A 24,344-nucleotide genomic window follows, 5' to 3' on the forward strand; every position below is an offset into this window, starting at 1 on the left:
ATCTGATAAACGTTGTAGAAAAGGCAGTTTTACATACATTCTGAATCATAAACCTTTTACGGACATCTAGATGTCTATATGACATTTGACAGGAGACATCTCAGAGACATATTTCAGATGAGCAAACAACAAAAAGATGCATATTGCAGATGTAAATGCAGACATCAAATAGACGTCTCTCAGATGTATGTGTGCTATCAGGGTTAACAGGTAACAAATACACACATTTTTAAAGGGATAATCTACCCAAAAAGGAATTTTTGGGTGAACTATCCCTTTAAGATGGATTTTGGTGAGTTCTTGTCATAATGGGAATAATGTTTATTATTCGGATATTTATTCAAAAACCGGACGTGCAGTTGGTATTTTACTATGCCAGACTGGTTATTTTCAATTTGCAATGTAAAATAAATCTTTGAAATACTACAATTATCGCCCAAAAAGTTGGAGGGTGTATCGAATGTCTAATAGTGCCATGGAGTCATAATGGTTATTTAGACCATTTCTTCCACAAACAAACGCTCTTCCCATGCCAACTCTGTATGCATTTGCTTTCATCGCTGTCTTTCCCCCTCGTCCTTATGTCATAAATCTTGTTCACTCACCTCTCGTCCTCTGTATCAGCTTCACTTAGTTGCTCCGTGAAGAATCCCAAAAGGCCAAACCGTTCACTCTGTCACAGTTATGAGTGATGTGAGACTCACGCCTGTTCGCTTTTAACCTCTTAATGAAGTTTGTTGTCTCGTGCTGTGGTCCATTGCGTCCTTCAGAAACAGGGAAGAAATGAGGTTAATGATTTGAGCGCAACCGCAGCGACACATTATATAACCAAAAACGCGGCAAATAACCAAGACAGGGTAAGACAGAGAACAAAATAATAGACATAGCCATAAATGTAATGAAGAAAAAAGAAATCCATATAATAACCGAGCCCAAAGAGGCCAGCGAATGGCATTATGGAGGCAGACAGTATAAATAGCCCTGCAGTATTGTAAATGTTTATATACTACAGCGGGCGTGGACCTGAAGATTTATGGCCGGTGCTGTAATACGTTGAAGCCGACACAAGGTAGCAGGTCATATTTCACGCGTGTTATCATATCGAGTGTAAATTTGCCGTGAAGTATACGGTGGAGATAAAACATTTTAGGCCATTTCTTCTACTGTTTCCACCCCCGCACAATTGAATATAAGGCTTGAGACTCCCACACGCGACCGATTTGAAATGCGCATGGCTGGTAATACGTTCAAGGCCGCTGGTGGTGAGGTCATCAACCAATGTCGAAATGATTATTTTAACATTCATTTATTTTATATTTCACAATTAATACATTTAAAAAAGTTATTTTATTAATATTTTTTTGTATTATCACTATTAGTTTTTAATATGTTAAATGTCAAATCTCTCAATAGCAGCTTATAAGAGTATATAAAATTGTTTATATCAAATAAATGTATGTAATAATAATTTGTACGGAATAATATTATTATTTAAATGTATAAAATTATTTGATTATATTTGATTAAGATTTTTTTTGATTTCATAAAATCATTTTTGCCGAAAATCCGGCCTTAGCCTCACAAAAGCGCTATCAGCCATCAGATAGCGCTATTAGAGCGCTCAATAACTTCTCCTTTTAACTTCGTCTGTGATCGAATGGTGACACAGAAAATGTGTTGGCCATTTGCTTCAAGTCCGTCTATGATTTATACCGGCTGTCTGAAGGCCATCTCTGCAGCCGGCTGTTTTTTATGTGTTGACCTAGCAGTTAACTGCAGGCGCAACCGCAACGGCGTACATCTATTTACATTACAGCGTTTGCGGAGATTTAGCTTGCTCATGTACCACATTGAGGATTTATTGTCTTGACGTTGTGAAATAACCAACAATCAGGATCAATCGTTCAAACTGACATAAATACAAGTTAACTAGTTAAAGTTTAATTATTTTGTGCTCCTTGTATTATTACTTTTGTAATTGATTATAATGAAGCTGTTTAACGTAGACATGCCAGCTTGGTATTGTAAGTGGACTCTTTAATCATTAATGCAATGCTTTTTCATATCACATCTAATTACACAACGTGTTTTATTAGCTTGCGTTAGGTTTCTGCAACCTGTGCGCAGTGTAAATTGTTTGCTTATTTTTTCCTCCTCTTGCACAAATTTTCATGCCCTTCTGTTTGATAGAAACTGCCAAACGTCTGTATGCTGTACATAGATTAATCTGCTTTGCCATACCCTCACTAAACTAATCCAGTTCTGATCGTTTCAGATTAACCCACAGGATGTTAAACTCCTACTTGCGTTATTCTTCCATGAGAAAGTTTATCTTAGTTTGACAGCAGCCTGAAGATCTCCCATCGCAGCTGGGGTCGCAATTGATGCGAATATAATCAATTAGTGTCTGTACAGAACAATATGTGTTATATAATGAATTGGGTTACGTAAATCTACCGTGTTTGTTCTGTAGGTTAATTACTTTAACCTTCCGTGTCTGTTTGTTTAGGTTGCGTTTTGTTCCGTGCGATAATTGTTGTGTTGTTTTTAATTAGTGTTTGGGGTGGCACGCCGCTTTCAAAGCTCGGATTCTGGCCTGCCAAGTGGAAATGGCAGAAAAATCCATCTTAGCCCACCTTTATCTGTCTGCATCGCTTATCTGCTCGGTAAACCCGAACACTTTACTTTTTAGGTTTGCTCAGTGAATTATCGCGCGGCCGGTAATTCTCCGGTAATGTGTTTGTTCATTCGTATGTTCCTTTTCTATCAAGATGCTAATATTGTTCATCATTTTCCCTTATCTCCGCCTCAGACAACGAAATTTACGCAGCACGCCCAACAGCAGATTTAGGAACGACCCGCGACACACTGTTTAGGCTCGATTGACAGTTGCCATAGTAACCAACCTCACGCTTTCACAGATTTGTGTTCTTTTACTTGGTTTGTCCACGTCTTTTTTTGTAAGTGAGGATGAGCTGCAAAACAGCGCCAAACGTTTCGGTTCTCTCTCGGTTGAGGACAATGATTTACAAACTTGGCCGGATCACCTCCCGCACTCAGCATGGCTTTGGCTTATCTGAAGCTGCAGGATCTCAGGCTCTGATTGTATTTTTCGTCTGCAAGAACCATCCGCGGGGGCTCTCCAAACATGCAGACGTCTGCGGATGGTTCTTGCAGACAAAAAATACAATCAGGGGTGTTGTGGCATTATCTAATTTACTGTTGAAAACAGTGGTTGATCAAGTCCTTTAGAATGATAGGCTGTGGTGGTGCATTGTATTAAGACTGGTGTTGCATCTAAAGCAGTGGTTCTCAACAGGGGGGCCGGGGCCCACAGGGGGGCCCCAGCTGACATATCTTTAAATTATACAACATAAGCATTGAAACCCATTTACAAAAACTAAAAAACAATATATTTTCTGGCCATTTTTCTGATGAATAAATGTTTTTCCAGTTAATGTCAAGCTCTAAAATTGGGTAGAATTCAAGTTTTTGTGAGTGAGACTGAGGGGGGCCTTTGAATATTGTTGAAAACAATGGGGGGCCTTGTAGTCAAAAAGGTTGAGAACCCCTGATCTAAAGCATTGACTTTCAGAAGTTTCTATGTTTGGCCCAATACTTTCTGGATCTGTTAGCTGTAGATATTCTATTATCTTCAGTGCTTGATTTCTTTTATCAAAGCAACAGTATAGTCAATCCATAATTGCTTTAATTCTGCATTCTTCAGGCAAAGCTCCTGTAATGAAGATAACAAATATCAGTCATGGTATTAAACAATTAAGAAGTTGCTTTCAGTCATATCGCAAGGACGTAAATTGCCCGAGACGTCGAGCTACCGATCTCCTTCTCCCCTCATCATTCCGGAGCTTAATTTGTGATGTATTAAACAAAACTCTTTCTAGCCGCCGAAGTTGATGAAGCCTGATAGTGGTAATTTTTCCAGACACCATCACCAGCTGGAGGGGCTGGACCCTTGATCAAGGACACAGGGGAGTAATGTGCAAATATCAAGAGTAGTATGCAAATGTCAATTAAAAGCACGCTGGAACGGTGCATCATCACCTTCATACCGCTGTGATAAACGGTGTGTGTTAAACAGTCTTTTCGCGTTTGTGTTGCGTGTTTGTGAACTGCGATGATGAAAGCACAAGGTGTGTTTGCGAACTGTGTTTTCGTGCGTTGGGGTCAGGCTGTCGATAAATGTACTTGCTTGCTTATTTATGCACTGCAACTGTGGTATTGACTGCAGTTGACTCGCATAACCGTATGGATTATGCAATGCCATATGTTCCTCAACACAATGAACGTTATATATGTATGTAGTATGATGTAATATAATCTTTGTTGCATTCAGATAATTTTTTATGGATTGTATGTGCATCCAAGAGTAAAGTGTGTGCGTGCATGGATAGCTATAGTTTGTACCCAGTGAGCTCTTATAAATGTATAAATAATTGCAAATAAAGCAATTGCTCTTGTTTTTAATAATAATATGTAATGCTTAAAATGTTTAGGTAGTCTTTTAAAATTAAAATAAATTAATCAATCATTTTAAGAATAAATTAGTAAACCATGTATTTATTATTATTATTATTAATAAATATTATATAATTATTATTATTATCTTAATTGTTTAATATTATATATCAATAATTTTTGATAGTGTCCATTTATAATACATTTTGTTAAAATAAATGTGTGTGTGTAGGATTTCCCAACAGTCTGTTTTTATTTTCTCACATGGGTCCCTAGGCAATGTTTTATTTCCTATCCCTGTCGAAAAAAGAATGATGATAACATTCTTTGGCTGATGGTATTTTTATACAACGCTCTGAGATTCTCAAAACTTTGGAAAAACTAGATTCAAGCTGAAACGCAGAGTAAAAATCCCAATATTAAAAAGAAATGCATTTATTTCTGTCCCGCTTTGTTTCTGAGATTTTGATTTATAGAACGTATTACTGTTGCACTCTTTCTGTCATAAGCATTATTCCATTCAACTGTCAGCTATTGGACAGCTGCTTGTGTGGATTTCGGATGCTGCCACAGCGGCGCTCATAGCAGAAATATTGAGGTGAAACACATGCGGTATTAAATTCATACAGGTCAGATTCATGCATTAATCCACCCTGATCAAAGTCAAATTGCCCGTTTCCCAGAGCACAGCAAGACCTGAAGGCCAAGCGTGTCTGAAGCTGTCCAGGAACAGTGCCACCCCACCTTCAGATGGGAGCTATCCCTCCAGGCGTTGTGGAAGGCCCATCCTGCCCTTTATTTTCCAGTTCAGGGCTTGCTTTTTTGCAGATAAATGCTCTCCGATGTAACGTGACAGATGTCACAATGCATTGCCTCTATTTTGATACATACCCTCTGATCCTGCCACAAACTATAAAGAGTGCGCACGAGGGCCAAGCCGTCCCCAGACAGCCGGCTGACATCTGTGATTATTTTAGAGCACGTCACAGGCCGCGGCGAGACACGTACCCAGCCCGGTTCCAAAAGATGGGCACCCACTAAAGGAATATTAATAGGCAAGCTTCAGAGTCACCACAGCATTGAGGACTTAGCTAGACTCAATAGACACATCCGTCCCATTGACATATATTTAACAAGATCAATAGATGGTTGGTTCATACGGCTGTGGATGACTTTAAGCCAGCGATTTTGTCACTTGTTCATTCTCATGTCATTCAAAACCTGTGTATGACTCTTTCTTCTGTGGAACACAAAAGAAGATATTTTGAGAAATGCAAAAGTGTCCATACAATGGTAGTCAATGAGGGTCAATGTTGTTTGGTTGCCAACGTGTAGGTTACGCCAGTATTATTTGCATTCCTTTTTTTTTGGGATGCCTACAAAACTTGTCGTCCTTTGAAATGATTTTGTATGACTTGGCGTAGTGCCTTTATAATTTGTCATGATCATTTATGCGTTACATTCAAGGTTTAGACGGAATTACCGTACCCCAAGCAAACGACTGGAACAGACAAAGACGGTCAGAAACGACTCTCTCTAGTTTAAATTCAAGGTCAGTCATCCCAGTAGTTGGGTTCTGTCTGCGCCCTCCACAATTTTGTTGAAAGGGCTTGCGCTTTTTTCCATTAAACCCATCCTCTGAGCACATCAACTTAGTAATATCACCTTAGGCCTACCCTGCGTTACCAACATGGGGTTGAACCCAATTATCCCCCAAATTAAAATGAGCAGACTTGGCACAGGGAGCGATTACTGCTGTGACTTCATTCCGCAAGCTAAATGGGCCAAGCAAAAACAGTCCCTGTTTGCACATGCTGGCCACGAACCAAAAGGAGCGTTTGGGTTGTGCTTACAATGGCAATGTACGCTTGTAATGGTCAGGTGAGAGGTTACCGTAGTCATTCAACTCGGTTTGTTGGTTTGTTTTGTTGTTTTAGAAGACAGGAAGCTGTTCGTGGGGATGCTGAACAAACAGCAGACTGAAGACGACGTCTATCGTCTTTTCGAGCCATACGGCATCATCGAGGAGTGCACTGTTTTAAGAGGTCCTGATGGGAATAGCAAAGGTGGGATTGTTTTGCTTTTATCTTAATTTTTTTACGTTGTTTGTTATGTTCTCGATAAATTGTATGTTGTAGGCAGAGTGTTAAAAGAACAGTTCATCCGAATTTAAAGGGACAGTTCACCCAAAAATCTAAATTCTGTCTTCATTAAAAAAAATTGTTCTGATGAACACAGAGAAAGATATTCGGAAGGCTTGTAATGAAACAGTTCTTGGCCACCATTGACTACCAGAGTAGGAAAAATCGCTTTATAATTTTTTGTTGTTCTGTTGAACACAAAAGAAGATATTTTGAAGAATGTAGGAAAGCAAACAGTTCTGCGGTAGTTTTGAATACTATTGTAATGCTATGGTAGTCAATGGGGTCCGAGAACTGTTTGGTTACAAGCATTCTTCAAAATATCTTTCTTTATGTTCATCAGAATGGAAATTTATATAGATTTAGAACAACTGGAGGGTGAGTAAATGATGACAGAATTTTTATTTTGGGGTAAACTGTCCCTTTAAGATTTCGTCATTATTTATTATTGTCTTTCCCTTTGCCATTTTTGGACCTGAACTAATATTTTTATGAAAAAAAAATGAGGACAATTCAAAATTTCTACTTTCATGTACAAAACAACATTATACCGTTTGGAATGACATGAAAGTGAGTAAATTAAATGTTAAATTTTTGGGTGAACTGTTCCTTTAACTATTTTCGTTTTACATTTTCTGTTGTCCGTCTGAGTCGCTCAATCAACATTAAAGACTCATCAGAGGCTTTTTGTAGCTCTACAGAAAAGCAAGTATTTGAGCGGTAAACTTTTTATAGACACATTGTTTGCCCACCTAGGCTTTGGGGACACTAGACGACACTAATACAGCCTGGCATTTGGCAAAGCATCGTGGGAGTCGAAGTTTTCTTCTTGCCAGTGTTACGAAAACTGCTGAAGGGCTATTTATGCTGTTTAGGGGCAGGATCTGTGAATATCCAGTTTTATGAAAGCGAAGAAAAAAGACAGCTGTCATAATGTTCTTGTATAATGAGACAAGAAAACTACATTCGTTTTGCTGTGATGTGACTTCTAATTTAAGGCCTGTTTCAGCAAAAAAATGGTCAAGGCATTTGTGTGTGGCACATTTGTAGTGTTTTAGGACCTATTTTTAATATTTTTACTGGCTTTGTTTATGGCTTGCCACATTGGTACTTCATTGCCTCTCGAGACCCAAATGGGTTTGAATTTTCTTTATAAATATCTGTTGTGAAGTTCAAAATTATGTTGTGGCACTGAATAGCTGAATGACAGAATTGTCTGCTGTCATTCTTTGGCTTTTTAAAGTGGTGTTCTATGTTGTTAAAGAGAAAGTTCACACAAAAATAAAAATTCTGTCATCATTTATTCACGCTCATGTCATTCAAAATCTGTATATGACTCTTTCTTCTGTGGAACACAAAAGAAGATATTTTGTGGTTTTGTGTCCATACAATGTAAGTCAATGTGGGCCTATGTTGTTTGGTTACCAACGTTCTTCAAAATATCTTCCTTTGTGTTCTGCTGAAGAAAGTCAAACAGGTTTGAAATGACATGAGGATGAGTAAATAATTGGAACTAACCCTTTAAAGGTAGTAATTGTGTGTTTGTGTTGTTGTTGTTTTTTCAGGCTGTGCCTTTGTAAAGTTCTCCACACACGCTGAAGCTCAGTCTGCAATCGGTGCCCTTCATGGCAGCCAGACCATGCCAGTGAGTACACACTAATGCTTCAATTCTTGCTTACTTTCTTCCCTAGTCCGTGTTAGAGATGTCACCTGTTTGAATTTTGCTCCAAGCTTACGTATTATGATGGGAAATACATGTTCAGTTTAATGCGGATGTTTGAGCCATCAATGCTGTCGAATAAAAATATTCATTGATTTTATTAAAATGTGCGTTCTCCAAAAGGAGTTATTCTTAAAAGGTTTTTCTATTATAATATACTGTATAAGAAAAGATAAGATAAGATTGACAACCAATCAAAATCCATTAGAATTGAAGTGCATTTAAAAGGTGAAACTGCAGCAACTGAGCTACTATAAACATGACATTATCGTCCGTTGATGTGTACACTATTTATCGTATTTATAGTGTCAACAGCAGGGGGCTAATCATGCCATTCTAACCAGCCAAACCTTGACCACTAACCTAGCGTGATGCTAGTTTGTTCTAGCAGTTTGTTCTAGCTGTCAGATTTCGTAACCCATAGCAACAACTTAAAGCAGGCCATTAAATAGATTTCCAAACAAACAAATAACGGACAAATCAATCACTACCTTCAACTTCCAAACTGCATACTTAGCCATATTGTTTACGTTGAATAGGTGCATAGCTAGCGTGTCAGCGCGTGGCCTTTGTCCGGCTGTTTCAATCTTTAGGACTGGACGCTGAGCCATAAAAAGGCGGCTATTGAGCACAGCCTGTCTGAGTCACAGCGCTATTCAGCCACACAAACATTGTTCTGCTCTCAGAAGCAGCTCTCATGCTGCTGTTTTATTTGCTAAAAGACTCTGGACTCTGCTGGATACAGGCAGAACCTTGGACTGTCAAAATGCATTTTTATTATGCACTTTTTATTTCTGAAAACACAGTTAGATTCAAGGAATAGTTCGCCCAGAGTTAAAAAATCGGTCATAATTGACTCATTCTTGTGCCTCTTAAAACCTACAGTACTGTATAAGACTAAGAGTAATTTATTACTGAATGTCCAAGCTTCTCCTAAATGCATTGAAAGTGAATGGTGACTGCACGATTTTTAAGGAAAGAGTTTTTTTTTCAGAATAAATGGTTGAGTTCAGTCTGTTTCTAATGTAAAATTTGCATTTCACTTTAGGAGACCTAAAGTAAAGTTCACGTTGCTTTTGTAGTGCATTTTTGAAGCTCGGAAGCTCCAGTCCCCATCCACTTTCATTGTATGGAATAAAACAATCTTTAAAACTTATTTTGTTTCACAGAAGAAAAAACTATATAGAGTATAAGAACTTTTTTTTCTGGGTGAACTGTCCATTTAAAATAGAGATAGATCTACGGAGTGATTTTGCTCTCAGTATAACCTATGGGGTCAACCGTGGTGCAAATGATTCAGGGACATTGAAATGTAAACCACAGCCCAAAAATTCCTCACACACACACTCAGACATCCTTTTCTCTCTCTCCCGTCTCTCTCCTCCGTTCATCCTCCCGGGACATTAGGCAATAGACTTGTTTACCTCACCTTTCACCACATTGACTGGTGAATTATTCATTGGCATGTACTAAGGGTGGGAGTGGAGGACAGAAAAAAGAGAGCGAGCGGGATGGTGAGCAAGATAGAGAAATAAAAAGAGAGGGGAAAGCGAGCAGGAAGCTCACGGGGCAGGAATGGAAAAGGTTTATAGTCATCTCGGAAGGTAAATTGATTATGGAAAACCTCGCCGGGCTCCATTCTCTCGAGTCTGAAGTTGGAGGGGGAGGGGTCAAGACTCGCCAGGCTCCCGGGTGCCAAAGTGAGATGTTTAGCTGAGATAATGGAGTTCTTCTCGAGGCAGGGCTTGATAAAGCACTCATCCATCTGTGCACCCTTCAGATGAAGCCCAGCGGAACTTTGCAAACTTAACAAAACCACCCAGCAGCCAGAATGACATGAAACATGCAGTTATTGCGCTAACAGAGTGTTTTAAGCGTACGAACGAACGCTCCAGACCCTGCATTCCGATTTGCATACTATCCATCTTAAACTATCACACTAAAACGTATACACTTACTCATAACAAAAACAGTACATACTTATAAGGCATAGAATAAGTAGGCAAATTGGGACGCAGAAATAGTTCCGTGTAAAATGATTCGACTGTCCACGCTACGAGCATCCTTAATCAGAACAGATTGATGCGCTGTAAAAAAATGAATTTCTTATTTAGTGTTTTTGTCTTATTTTCCAGTTCAGATGTCCAAAACATGTTAAATCATGTTACATTTTCTCGAGAAGCAAAATTGCCTTTAGTCTTGTTTTTTATGATGCTTAAAAAGATGCTGTGTGTTTTCCGCAAATGCGTTTATCTCGCATTTGCCAGTTGGTCAGCCAGATGGGTGGTCCCGCCCAAAAGTCACACCATTGGTTGAGCCAGTTTTGCTGTTTTGGCTGAGAACAGAAATGTTTTGAAAGCTTCATAGCGATAATGTTTTTCTGAAGAGAAACAACCCACAAATATTTTACTTCCATTTCCGTGAAACTAGGATATAATAAAGTATTTCAGAATTTTACTCACTTCACCTTTAACAAAAACACCCACCAGGCTCTCCAGCCCTCATTTTTCCTTCACACTGCAGCTCTTACTGTAGTTATTACAACACCAATGTCCGGTCAAGAAACGAAAGCTAATTCGTTTTAAATATGCATGCATAAAGTAGCCTCTTAATAAAGTGCTCGTGGGCAGCGCTGAAATTGGCCTTATTGCAGAAATGCTTGACTCTTAAAGTCCGTTCCATCTTATATTGAACTCGTATCCCCCGGCACGTCACAATCGCACTCTCTGTGCATTATTTTCATGCACATGCATGCACGCGTAGTCCCCTTTCAACATTTCTGCCTCTGTTTTTGTCACTTTCTCTCTCGCTTTTGCTCGCTCGCACAGCCATGAGCAGAGGTCAGAACCACATGCACAGATCTAATTATTCAGCTCTGGAAGCCCGGCCTGAATGCATTTGCATGTTCTGTGATTGAATGTGGCGTGTGTATGCATGAATGTATATATACTATAATCATTTCTTTCCTCATTTATTCACCCTCATTTCAAACCTGTATGACTTTCTTTCTTCTGCAGAAGAAGATATTTTGAAGAACGTTGGTAACCAAACAATATCGGACCCCATTGACTTCCATTGTAACGAAAACAAAACCCCTGAGACATTTCTCAAAATATCTTCTTTTGTGTTGTTGTGAAGGAGTTATACAGTGTACAGGTTTTGAATGACATTAGGATGAATAAATGATGACAGATTTTTTTATTTTTGGGTGCACTATACCTTTAAGATGATTTCACACTCCATTGATGAGTCCCTTTAAAAGTATAATGCCCAAAGAGACCAGCAGGGGGCAGGGCACAATGGAACCCGCGTTCGGACCAAGCAATCAATCCAAATATGCAAATATGTCTTCTCGTGTGTGTGTGCGTACAGTATGTGAGACAGAGAGGGTTTGAGGCAGGCGTTGGACATACACTCTGTATTCCACGCACGCCTGCCCCTTGAGCCCCCGCACCCCCACCCTCCGTGCTCCGGACATGGCGCAATTAAATATTTACACCCGCGTGTGGTAAAGCAAATTGCCGAGCTTCAGGAAGGCCTTGTAGAACGGAAGACCAGGGACAAAATTACGCCCGGAGAAGGTTGGGGGGGTCAAGGAACTCTAGCCCCCCGTTTTGGTCTCATTTCCACCTGAGTGTATACGCCAGGGATTGGCCGTATTTCAACAAATATAGGAAAATGAAACTGTGGCAGCTATCTGATATTGCAATCTTGGTTTAGGAGAGTTTGCGCCTCCGACCGATTGCCAATGTCTATGGTTGAATGGAAATGTGTTCAGCTGTATTTTCATTTCCTCATGACTGGCTGGATGAGAAAACTTCTACTATATGAGAAAAATCCAAAATAGCAAATGTTGACTACACAATCAATGGCCTACACAACATGTCAGAGAGTTTGTGCTTGAGCCCCATTATGTCAAGCTAGCAGTTTACATTTTTTATATTTTATATTACATTTTTACACATTTAAATATAAAGTAAAAGTTTAGTAGTGTTTAACTTTGATTGGATTGCACATTTTGTATCGAGGCATCAGGTTGTCATGTTGCTTGGCAACAGTAAACAGATAGTCAACTCTGTTACCATTCAGTATTACTATATTTATTAACATCATATTTTTTACACCTAAAAAAAATCGTAGTTGTGTTTAACTTTAATTGGATTGCACATTTTGTATCAAGGCATCAGGTTGTCATGTTGCTTGGCAACAGTGAACAGATAGTCAACACTATATTTGATTATATATATTTTTAGTAATATAGTATATTTAGTAGTACATTTTCATATTTTTTAAAACGATGTAAAAGTTGGTTCGTGCAAAATACACTTTTAAGTTTCAAATGTACACAAACTTGAAATTGAAAATCAGGTGTAAATCTTTATCAGCATGCAGTGCAGGTTTTCTTACATCAGAGGGTAGTGCAGAATAATCCATTCTTATTACCTTATTCAGACTTAATGCCCAAAGACAGATGTGTGTAGTTAAAGTAATATCAGATATATGGCTTAGTTAGTGTCGTTTACGACCCACGTCCACACCGAAACCTCGAGAACCGGAACAGCACCCCCTGCATCCCAGCTTCTCATAAAGATGGAACCTCGCTTTGATTTCAGGCCCTGTTTTTCCTCTTTTCACTGCACATTTTATTCCCACAGTTTTACTCCCTCTCTCTCTTCCGAATCCATTTCGCTGGGCCCTGGGCCTGTGGGAATTCCAGCGGGTGCTCGGCGGCTTAAAATTTAATGAGAGTTTTACTTCACAGATCAAGCACCACTCTCTCTACCTCTCTCTCTCTATCACTTTTTCGTACAAACACACAGCCTATATCTTGCTGGACCAACAAGCCCTCGGCCCTGATATTCATGGAATGTCTTACAGCAAACAAACAGCCCAGAACGGATTGGACAAACACCAGATTTTGGTCAATCGGAAAACAACAGATTTCGAAATTTTGACTTGTAGCTGCAGAAACACGGATTGTGAATTTACTTTTTGATCAGGCTTTGCTCAATGGCTTTTGTGATGCACATTATCATTTGTTTTTTTATTAATAGCTCAAGGTGATTTAAGAGTGTCAGTCTTTAACTTTTGCCTCTGTCGCCATCTCTGTTAGAAACATAAATTTCCAGTTACTAGCGAAATAGTTTTTTATATGTGGGTTGAAGTAAAATGAAGTCGAACTAATATTGCCCACAAAACCCGACAGCTGTGTGTTGACTTCATCCCTGAGTGTTAGAATCCACCAACAACTTAATTCCACTAGCTCAAGAAGTTTATCAATCGAAAAACTGCTGCAGGTCCAAGTGCCAAACTTTTAAAACATCTCACCGGTTAGAAAAATACCTAAAACTCCCTCGAGGTTATAGCCAGAAATCACTTAAACTGCTTTGGTGATAAAAACCTGAAGGGATACAAGATAAGCCTTTTTGTTGGAGATTTCAGCCTCTTGCACTCCGAGTTTGTGAAGTCTTGGCGAAGCCGCGTGGTACGATTCCTGACCCGTATCCAGCAAAGGTCCTTTCGGTTTAGTCATCCAGCATGTCTAATGAGCAGTGGCTGAATACATTGACAGTGTCCCTGGCATTGATATACTTACTAACCAGTGAAGGAAACAATACAATAAAACAGTTTTGGGAAGGCTGAGGGCGTGAAAGTTCAAACCGAGCAAAATCGAAAATCAAATCTACATGTATCTTCCCAAGCGATTATCTTTCACTGCGTTTCTGGCAAACTACAAACGCCCACAGGAGTGGAGCTGTGTGTTCGGAGCCAACGTTGTTAAGCTTAGATGTGCAACGTTATTGCCTTGTGCTTGGCCCTCGTAGTGACTGATTTTCAAAGCATTCTGGGAAGACAACAGAGAGCGCAAGAGTGGGCGTCCACTTTTTAGCAGCCATCGTTTTGAGTATTTTTCCAGTTTGCTTAATCGGCATTTAAAGGTCCTTAACGGTACAACACTTTTGAGGGGAAGATATCTGTTTCCCATGATTCATTGCAAATGATGTAATCATATCATAATTGATAGTATAATATAAATAAAAATGTATTGAATGATTTCTGCATGAATAATGCACTTTAAATGTATTGCTTTATATTAACAGTATTTGATACTGAAATTCAGCTATTAAACTACGACTTGGTTTTTATGCCAACATGCCATCGCTTGACACTCTAACAGCTCCATCCTGAAATGTTCATTTGATTTTTGTCAGACACGGGCATCAGTCAAAAGTATTACTTAGAACAAGCCCCCCATTCATTGCATGGCTTGTGCCCTCAGCTGATACCCCCCCACGATTGTGACCGCTTATCGACTTTTTACCGTCAAATTCAGCCTCTTATCTTACCTGATGCACAACCTTTCTCCACCGTCAGATCACAGTCATATTTCGGCCTTTTCGGCAAAATCGATTCTGCAGGTTTCTTCCTCCGGACAGCGGCGCGAGAACAGGGGATGTTGTAGTCTGATAAAGGTCAAGTGTTGCATGGAGTCATCGGGAGATTCATAATGAATGTGAGCGCGGCTCTTGCGGCAGGTGTTTCATTACCGCGGTACGGGAGAGAACAAGCTAAAGCCGCACTTCTCCAAGGTCAGAACTCGATCGTCGGTGGCCTTGTCAATCTGGAAACACACCCACGTTCTTCTCCTGATCCGTTTGATCTTTCAGGAGCAATATGATAGCGTATTAAGTAACAAATCTGAAATGGATTTGTAAAACAGAGTGCCTGAGGGCCACGTCATGCTGCAAAGGATTGTGTCAATCTACCGATATAACAAAGATGACATACTGTGATACGTTTTTCTTGGGGGAAAAGGGAAGGATTGTATAAACATGAAACATTGTCTTTGGATTTTGGTGGGCAGTAAGCTATAAAGCAGAGATTTGGTGAATTATAAAATACTTCTGTCCGCTGTTCTATTGATACGTTACAAAGGGATGCATCTAACCGGCCTCTGCTTATTGAAAACGCAGTTTAGTTATACTATGTACAAGTATACATATTTCATTCATATAGTAACTTTTTTTAAATCAGCAGTTTTTAAATGGTGAAAATGAAAATATTATTGTAAAAATTAAATATTGTATTATGTTCAATAATAATAAAGCATTCTTGTTATGATTATTATTATTTATGTACTTTTTATTTATTATTTGTTTTATGTGTTTTTAAAATAATAGCTTTTAAATAACAATAAAACATAGCTCCGCCCCAAAATCAAACCTTTAGTTAGGCGAATTGGTTGTTGTTGTTGTGTCTGGCTGGTCGGGATGATGAAACCAAACAGCATTGTTTTAAAAATCAACATAAAGTGTTTTGCACCCTAATTTTGACATATTTTGGATACATTTCTACAAATGGCTACAGTGTCAATTCATATTAAGCTGTGATTGGGAAAACTATTTTAAGATGATAAAAAGGCACCCATTACATAAATTCACGTAATCATGTAATAACTGTTTCGAGATTTTTTTCATCGGAAGAAGAAGAATTGATCTCTTATACGAGGGACATGTTATTCTGCTCTGAATTCTATTGCATGTCCATGCCGTTTCACAGCCGTGTAGAAGACCTGTACCTACACTTGAAGTTTTATTTATTTGGTTTGGTGCGAATGTCCCGTTTGCAAAGCGGGAGGTTAAACGTGGCCTGCCCTCTCTCCTCAGACTGGCTCCGATTCTCTCCTCCCCCAGGGTGCCTCGTCCAGCCTGGTGGTCAAGTTTGCAGACACGGACAAGGAGCGCACCATCCGCCGCATGCAGCAGATGGTCGGCCAGTTCGGCATCTTCAATCCTGCCATCGCCCTGCCCTTCAGCACATACAGCACCTACGCACACGCGGTGAGTACTCTCCCTACGGCCCTCTGTGCCCGGCAAGTTTTGATGATCTCATCTGTGCCCACGCGCGCCCCCCCTTCCTCGTGTGCACACGGGCGTCTGTGGCATACAATCATCCTGGGATGACAAAATATGCCGAAAACTATGCTATGGGTAACCACACTGTCTATTTTTTATTCTATTTGAAAGGACATCAAAATTCACACTATATCCCTGGTTCCATATGAAATAGATATACATTTATTCATGCACTAATAGACATTTTTGATCATAAATGCTAGTTTTAATTGTCAACCCGGGGCTCTGGTGGCTTATCATTCACACTCATTTTCATATCACAGACATGCACCGACAAACAAACCCACAGTAACTGCCAGGACTGTATGGGAAAAACTTTCTCATTATCATTCATGAGATGCGGACCGTCCACGGGAAATGCAAATGGTCCGAGCGTGGCGTGTGGGAGCCCGGGCAGGGTGGTTACTGTAGCTTCCACAGGTTGGCAGGAACTTTTATCTCCCGTGTCAGAGACGCTTCAGCCTGCTGCTTGGTGGTTCTGACACTGTCTTTATAATTCACTGTTCCAGCTCGATCCGCAACCCACACACGCCACAGCCTCTGCCTTGACAACACGTGCAAAGTTTGGGACGTTTTTATACTTTTATATCTGTCTTATTTTAACTTTTTCATTAAATGAAACAATTGGCTAGATGCATCTTTATAAAGCACTTAGAAAGGTTGAATTTCAGAACTAGTAATAGTTAATAAAGCTAATACTGTTGGTCACTTGTAAGGCTGGGACTGCATCTTAATTTATTCTGATGATATAAACGATACGCAGTCTCACAGGAATTCGTAACTATTTTACAAGGTAGCTAATTCATATGAATTTGTATTCGTTTTAGTACGATTTGCTTTCGTGCCAGTGGTGGTTAGGGTTAGGGGAGGGGCTTCAATAGTGCTTTTTCTCATAATCTTACATTTTTGTACGATTCGCATCGTACGAATTCTTGTGAAGTAGCCACTTCGTAAAATAGTTATGAATTCGTGCGAGATCTGGTTGAAATGATGCCGGGCAGACAGTAAAGAAGTTTATAACGTCTTAAAGACTTTAGGGCTGTATATATGAAGGAAAAGTTTTTAACAATTTTTTTTATTTAAAGTCCACACCACACATATAACGATACAGAGTATTGCTAACGCTAGGATCATTTTCAAGGCAAATTGATTTTCATTGTACATTAAGTTACATACTGTAACAATGTGCTAAAAACATTTACAGCACCCTAGCAACCGCATAGCAACCTGGCAACCAGACAAAAAATTGCATTGCAGTAGTGAGTGCGCAAGTATGACATTTTTTTTACTGTTGCTGGCCTTTTGTCATCTCCACAATCAGCTCTTTGTGAAATAGCAGATTAATACGAGTTTCAGTCATTTCTGTACCTGAGTGGAAGCCGAAAGTGTTCAACCTCGGAAAGCATTCACACCTCCTTCATAACAAGCCAGGCAACAAAGCCACATAAGCTAAACATTCAGGCTCAGATATGGCAATGGTACATTTAGAAATGTGGAGGATGAGCAAATTAAGAGGCTTCTCCACAAACACAGCTGTGCTGAGGATTACTGGGTTCAGCTGACAGCCAGTAAATTGGATTTTAGTCGGAGCAGAGGAGGGGGGCGCATGCGAGCGCAAATTGGAGGGGTAATAGCTTTGACAACATCGTGCCAAAAGACAGATGCGTTTTTTTAAGAAGGTACATCTAACTCCTAAATCTGACAAACATCTTCGCATTCAATGGCACATGAAGATGTTCAAAATATCAGATATGGCCCCGTACTTGACTCTGGAGTGGAGGGGGGGTTGACACAACACATGATGAAAGCGAGAAACATTCATTTTCTTTCAGACGCATCTTGTCAATACAAGCCGAACATCTTTTATCTGTTCTTTTTTCCCTGGCTATGTCGTGTTTGATCTTTTCTGAGCGAAGCCATCTTCATTTTCTGCTTTTTTTGGGGGCATGATGAATAAAAGCCCGGCTGTTGATGGAAAGCCAGCAAGATCTCTTTTACTTCACGCCAATCATCAGAGACGGCACGTTAGATTAATATGATGCACAAATGACTTGAAAGCACTTCAGAAGGTTCTGAAGCCAACATTAATGAGGAGAATGTTTGGCTGGGTATTTTGAGGTGGGGTGTCAGGGGGTGTACGTGCTGTACCATTGACCTATATTGCCCCCTGTTGTTGGGAAATATAACACTGTCAGCCATTTAAAGGGACAGTTCAGCAAAAATGAAAATTCTGTCATCATTTACACTTACCCTCAGATAGTTCCAAACCTGTACAAATGTCTGTGTTCTGCTGAACACAAAGAAAGATATTTTGAAGAATGTCAGTAACCAAACAGATTTCATCCCCCATTGACTCCCATAGTATTTATTTTCCCAACTATGGCAGTAAATGGGGGATGGGATCTGTTTGGTTACTGGCATTCTTCCAAATATCTTCCTTTGTGTTGAACAAAACAGAAATTGAGGGTGAGTAAATGGTGACAGAATTTTCATTTTTGGGTGAACTGTCCCTTTAAAGGCTCTTTAAATGTTTGAAATCATGAATGTTTTATGGTTTAAATGTATTGTTTGAAGCAAACTTTTGTTTGAATCATCAACATATGTGGAGTGTAGACATTAAGATTGACTTGGTAGACTTTTAATATTTGTATTTATTTTATTTTATTTTGTTTATTCATTCATTATTGGTGTAAATGTATAACATCTAGTCACAGCTCTAAATATTTCAGTTCTTTATCATAGACAACAATGATATTTAGTGGAGAGCAAATGGACACTTCTGGTTTCTCTTCATCTTCTATAATGTTTCTACTAAAGAAAAATAAGACAATAAAACAGTACTTCGATAGGAAAGTTCTTGGAATGTTTAAGGCCCCTAATGTTACAATTTATCCAAAATGAGTTATTTTATAGCATCATGAAGCACATTTTTGTCTATGTCAAAAATACACAGAAAGATACATCCAGTACAACCGAAACTATATTTGCCCCATCCCTGAGCTTAGTCCCAAAGATGCACCTTAGCACACAGCTTAAAGTATTTTCTGGCCTAAAACATACTCCAGCACAACCCACGCTATGTTTGCACCGTCTCTAAGCTTTGTCCCGAAGACGTGTCTCCGGCACACAGCCGAGAAAGCCGTTGCAGGCAATCTTCAGAGCCGGAGACCTTAATAACCGAGGTCCTCGCGCTCCGCTCAGTCCATTTCTCCCCTCTCTATAAATATCTCCTCAGCCCATTCCGCCATTCTCCCGGCGCTGCAGCTGGGCCAGGCTGAATGCAAGGGGTCATGTGTGATGCAGGCAGAGGTGGGCAGAGACACAGAACAGCCCTGGGTAGATAATTGCCAAGTGATAAAGAGGTGATTGCCTGGTGGCACCGAGGGAGACTAATGCCATCGGCAAGCCATAAAAAACCCACATGCCTGACACTGAACGAATGCCGTCGCCCGGGCAACATCTTCCAGGAGCTGCTTCTGTTTTTTTTGTTTTCCATTCCGAAGGAAGAAGAGGTCGTGACCCCTATGAGAACTCTACTGAAGGCAATTTGGTTGCTTTTGCCTGGGCTTGAATGCTTGGTGTCTATTCATGACGCTGGGTAAAGTGTTGGTCCCGCAGCGGGGAAGCGGAACGTAAAGCAATCGTTCGGTCGCTATTGGCTCCCTAAACTGTCTTGTGTTTTTTCTTCTGTAGAACACAAAAGAAGATAAGTTGTTGACCGAACTAACAGCGGTACCCATTGACTTGCATTGGTATTGTGTCCATATAATATAAGTAAATGGGTACCGCCGTTGTTTGGTTAGTAACATTCTTCAAAATATCTTTTGTATTTTTCAGAAGTAAGAAAGACATACAGGTTTGAGGTCGTGTAAATGATGACAGAATTTTTGGAGGGGTGAACTATCCCTTTAAGAGCATTGTTTGTGTTTTTTTCAGCCTCAAAAAGAGTCCCTTTTTTGTTCCGCTGAAAAAAAAGAACAGACCCTGGGTGACCCGTCCAATAATAAGAACGCGGCACAAGAGATTATTTTTTTACAGTCTCGTCCAGGCACCGACAGCCGAAGGACCTTGTTTTCCCCCTTCTTTATTCCGCCCTCTCCTCTCTCACCCCTCCTCCCCCCAAGAACAAATTGATGTTGCTCACTTCTCCCCAACATAATTACATGCTTGGGCCTCCAATTTTCTGTTTTAATTCCTAAAGAGCAGAACTGAATGCCACGTCGTTATCCGAGGCAATCTGGTGGCAGCCATGAAAGGCGACATTATCCGAGCTGTTCATGGAGGGAAATTACAATATGGAAGTCTTCAACTCACCGCGCCGCGCTGTGCCCGGAGCCTGTCCCTTTGGCTTTTAAAAGGCATTAGCAAACTGTCACCCGGCTAGAGCCGGTCGGCTTAACTGTACTGCCCCATTCAGCTTGAAAGGGGAGGTCGAGAAATGGGCACAAAAGCGTCTGATTACCGTAGCATTGCTATTACGCCAAGAAGAGGCCAGACCATCACGTCCCACCCTTGCCAAACGCATTAAACCCTTGCGCAAATGTACCTATTGTTCGGTTGTTAAAGCTGAAGTGTGTTGTTTTTTGTTGTTACGGTAGATTAACATTTCCTGGCTTAATATGCAGAGACAACTGTAGGTGAGCCATTGGTAGGTTGATGTTTTCGAGAGGTGTAAAACATTGTCTGTTTGTCTAAACAACGGAAGACGGGAGTATTTAGGAAACCTGTTTGAAAACAGTAATGAATTAGGTTGCAGTGCAAAAATGATGCACTTCAACTTTAAACAGTGCTGAACTTTATTTTAATGCCATTGAGTGTTAACAAATATTTCATGATATTTTTCATCACGGTATAAATATCACAAATTTTATAAATATGAATATATACTGTATATCAGTGCACCATTTTAGGCGCATAACATAATCCCTATTTGTCTATTTGTTAACATTATTTTCCCACTCCGTGTAGCCAAAGTGATGTCAGGCTATAATTAGATCTGGAACATGTGTTAAGAAATTAAACTGGGTCAGTTTTGATTTCACATCGACTTTAAGACAGTTCAACATATTGAATGCAGCGGATGTCTATCTCGGTCTCATTTCCACTGGTGTTAAATGAAATATGGCATCTACTCTGACACAGGTCTATGGATAAGCGCGGTGATGTTATTAGAATAGACTTGACGTACAGACACATTTCCCGTTCCCGTGTAGATATTATAAAGCACAAGTAAAGTGGTTCAGGATCAAATAATCATTTAGAATACATCTAAGTATGTCTGTTTTAATGCAACCCTGACAAATTCAAAGAAACGCTTATGCCATGACAGCTGTCAAAGTGTAAATGGTGAAAAAACTGGTTTTCTGTCGAACCTATTAAGAATCACTTTAAAGTACAAAAATGAATTCTGTCATTTTTTTCTCTTCATGTCATTCCAAACCTGCATCTTTGTGTCACTGTATCCGGGCCACTGTTTTGCCATACAATGAAAGTGAATGGGGACTGGGGCTGTCGAGCTGATAAATGATAAAAAAAGCACCAGAAAGCTATCAAACAAGTGGTCCATATGACTTATAGTGCTCTATTATAGTCACGTGGGCCATATTATGATACATTTATGGTGCTTTTTGTCATTTTAGAGCTTGACAGTCCCAGTCCCCATTCACTTTCATTATCTTTCAATAGCAGCTAACATATTCTTGAGAAATATACCTTTTGTGTTTCACAGAATAAAAGAAAGCCATACAGGTTTGAAATGACATTAGGGTGACTGAATCATGATAGAGTTCAGAGTAGTCATTTTTGGATTAACTGTTCCTTTAAAATTTGAAAAACCACCCTCTCAACTCTGGGGTCCCTTAAAGGGATAGTGAAATAAAAGTTATATCATCATTTACTCAACATTATGTCATTCCAAATCTATATGACTTTCTTTTGCAGAATACAAAAGATATTTTGAAAAATGTTTGGTAACCAAACAACACTGGACCCAATTGACTTCCATTGTATGGACACAAAACCACTGAGACATTTCTCAAAATATCTTCTTTTGTGTTCTACAGAAGAAAGAATGTCATACAGGTTTTTGAATTACATTAGGCTGTATAAATGAAGACAGAACTTGTATTTTTGTGTGAACTATCCCTTTAAGAACTAATACGTGGGTCAATCCATCGGTTAGAATGAGCTAGACCGATAGCTATTGAAATATTTCGAGGGCGCTTGTGAAAGCCCTCTGACTACAAAGATGGACGCTTTCACTAAAGGTAGGTTGACACATTTGTTTCTCTTTTTCCGCTCTACTTTCTCGTCTACTCTGGGAAGCGCCGCCTATCCATCTTGCCCCCATGTATTCTGCATGCATCTAGTAACTTTTCTTTCTTTTCCTTCTGTTTTCCAGCTGATGCAGCAGCAAGCAGCCCTAATGGCCGCCAGTCACGGAGGCTACCTGGCACCCAGCGTGGCCTTTCCCACCACCCAGATACACCAGATGGGGGCGCTCAACATCAACAGCCTCCCACCCACCCCCATGACCCCGGTGTCGGGTGAGTTTCATCAGTCACTGGGTGAGTAATACTGCATTGTTTCTTTTTTTATGGGTTGGGCGTCTGGTTAACAAGGTGTTTGTGTCTGATGCCACAATGACTGACCACCTGTAGCCTTTTCTAATTTTCTTTCTTCTGTGGAACACAAAAGAAGATATTTTGAGAAATGTCTCGGTGGTTTTGTGTCCACACTATGGACGTCAATGGGGGTCAGTGTTGTTTGGTTACCAACATTCTTTAAAATATCTTCTTTCGTGTTCTTCCGAAGAAAGAAAGTCGTACAGGTTGGAATGACATGAGGCAATTACTTCCCTTGCTTTTGAACAGACCGGTCTCTTACATTGCATTATTATTATTTACGAAAGCACCAATGCTGACGTTTCCAAATTGGCACGCATACCAAATGAAGAATTGCGGATTATCCCTCGCAGTCGTCCCCTCAAAGCGGAGTGCTTTAATAATAAGGACACACAGCCGTTCCCATTGTCATTCCAAACGCCGGTTATCACGCAATCTAAACAAACAGATCTTATTGGATAATGGCTACCTTTCCTAATTTGCATATGCGGCACTATTGCACTTTTCCAATCCCTTACGAAAACATGCCACCCTGTGATATATGCCCGGCTTTAACAAAGCTCATTCTTCTTTTGTCAACAGCACTGCTGTACCAATTTACACCATACACCGCGACACCGGACAATATCATTTGTCATTCCCGGCAAAGCGCACGGTTTGGCGAATTACGAGTAGCTCGCAGCTAACTGGCTGACCAATTTCAAAACACATTATTAGTTCGGCTAATTGACCGGCCGTGGAATGACTAAACGCTTAGGTTTTTATGCAAAGTAAAATCAAAACAGCGGCGGAAGTTTCATTACCCGAGGCGCTGGCAAAGCAAGGTACTCCCACTGGCATCGCATGTAGGTTTAATACGCTTCTATCTTTTACAAGCTGCCATCGGATCTTGTAAAAGCCTCGTCCAATTAAAGTGCCCGAGCTGTCAAGACAGGCCGCTCTTCAAGGCTGAGGGTATCCATGTGTGGCATTACGTGCAAATGTACTTACTTGCTACTTCAAATATTAAGTTAGACAGACAGGGCGGTTTGTCAAATATTTTGTCAGGACGCGCGCAATGCAAAACATGCAATTTTTATGTTGTGCATCGCTTGTGACATCTATGACTGAAAGTGTGTGTTTGTGGATTAAAGGGATAGTTGACTCTAAAATTCTTGCATTGTGTATTCATCCTTATGTTATTTAAAAGGAGCACAAAAGAAAGATATTTTGATAAATGTCTCAGTGTTTTTTTGTCCGATGGATGTTATTGGGGGTCAATGTTGTATATTCATCAAAATCTCTTCTTTTGTGTTCTTCAGAAGAAAGAAAGTCAGGTTTAAAATGACAAGAGGGTGAGTAAGTGATGAAAGATTTTTGAGTGAACTATCCCTTTAACAATCTTAAACTTTCTCACAATGGCAACAGTGCATCTGTATTCTAAAAGAAACCTAAACCAGGAGTTTACCGTGGTACCATATCCAAAAAT

At 39.9% G+C, this 24,344-nt stretch overlaps 1 protein-coding gene across 4 annotated transcripts in view; it reads left to right on the forward strand.

The window, feature by feature from the left end:
* Positions 1-24,344, forward strand: part of celf5a (cugbp, Elav-like family member 5a) — a 173,623-nt gene that overhangs the window by 134,194 nt on the left and 15,085 nt on the right. For 2 of the 4 annotated variants that reach the window (XM_057325900.1, XM_057325901.1), the window contains exons 4-7: positions 6,414-6,542; positions 8,183-8,262; positions 16,032-16,178; positions 22,654-22,819. In XM_057325900.1, the coding sequence (XP_057181883.1) occupies positions 6,414-6,542; positions 8,183-8,262; positions 16,032-16,178; positions 22,654-22,819 (522 nt within the window). Of the gene's footprint in view, positions 1-6,413; positions 6,543-8,182; positions 8,263-16,004; positions 16,179-22,653; positions 22,820-24,344 lie in introns of all 4 variants that reach the window. The other 2 variants (XM_057325898.1, XM_057325899.1) reach the window with 1 other exon arrangement.

Source organism: Triplophysa rosa, linkage group LG25, assembly GCF_024868665.1.
Source record: "Triplophysa rosa linkage group LG25, Trosa_1v2, whole genome shotgun sequence".
NCBI classification, from domain to species: domain Eukaryota; kingdom Metazoa; phylum Chordata; class Actinopteri; order Cypriniformes; family Nemacheilidae; genus Triplophysa; species Triplophysa rosa.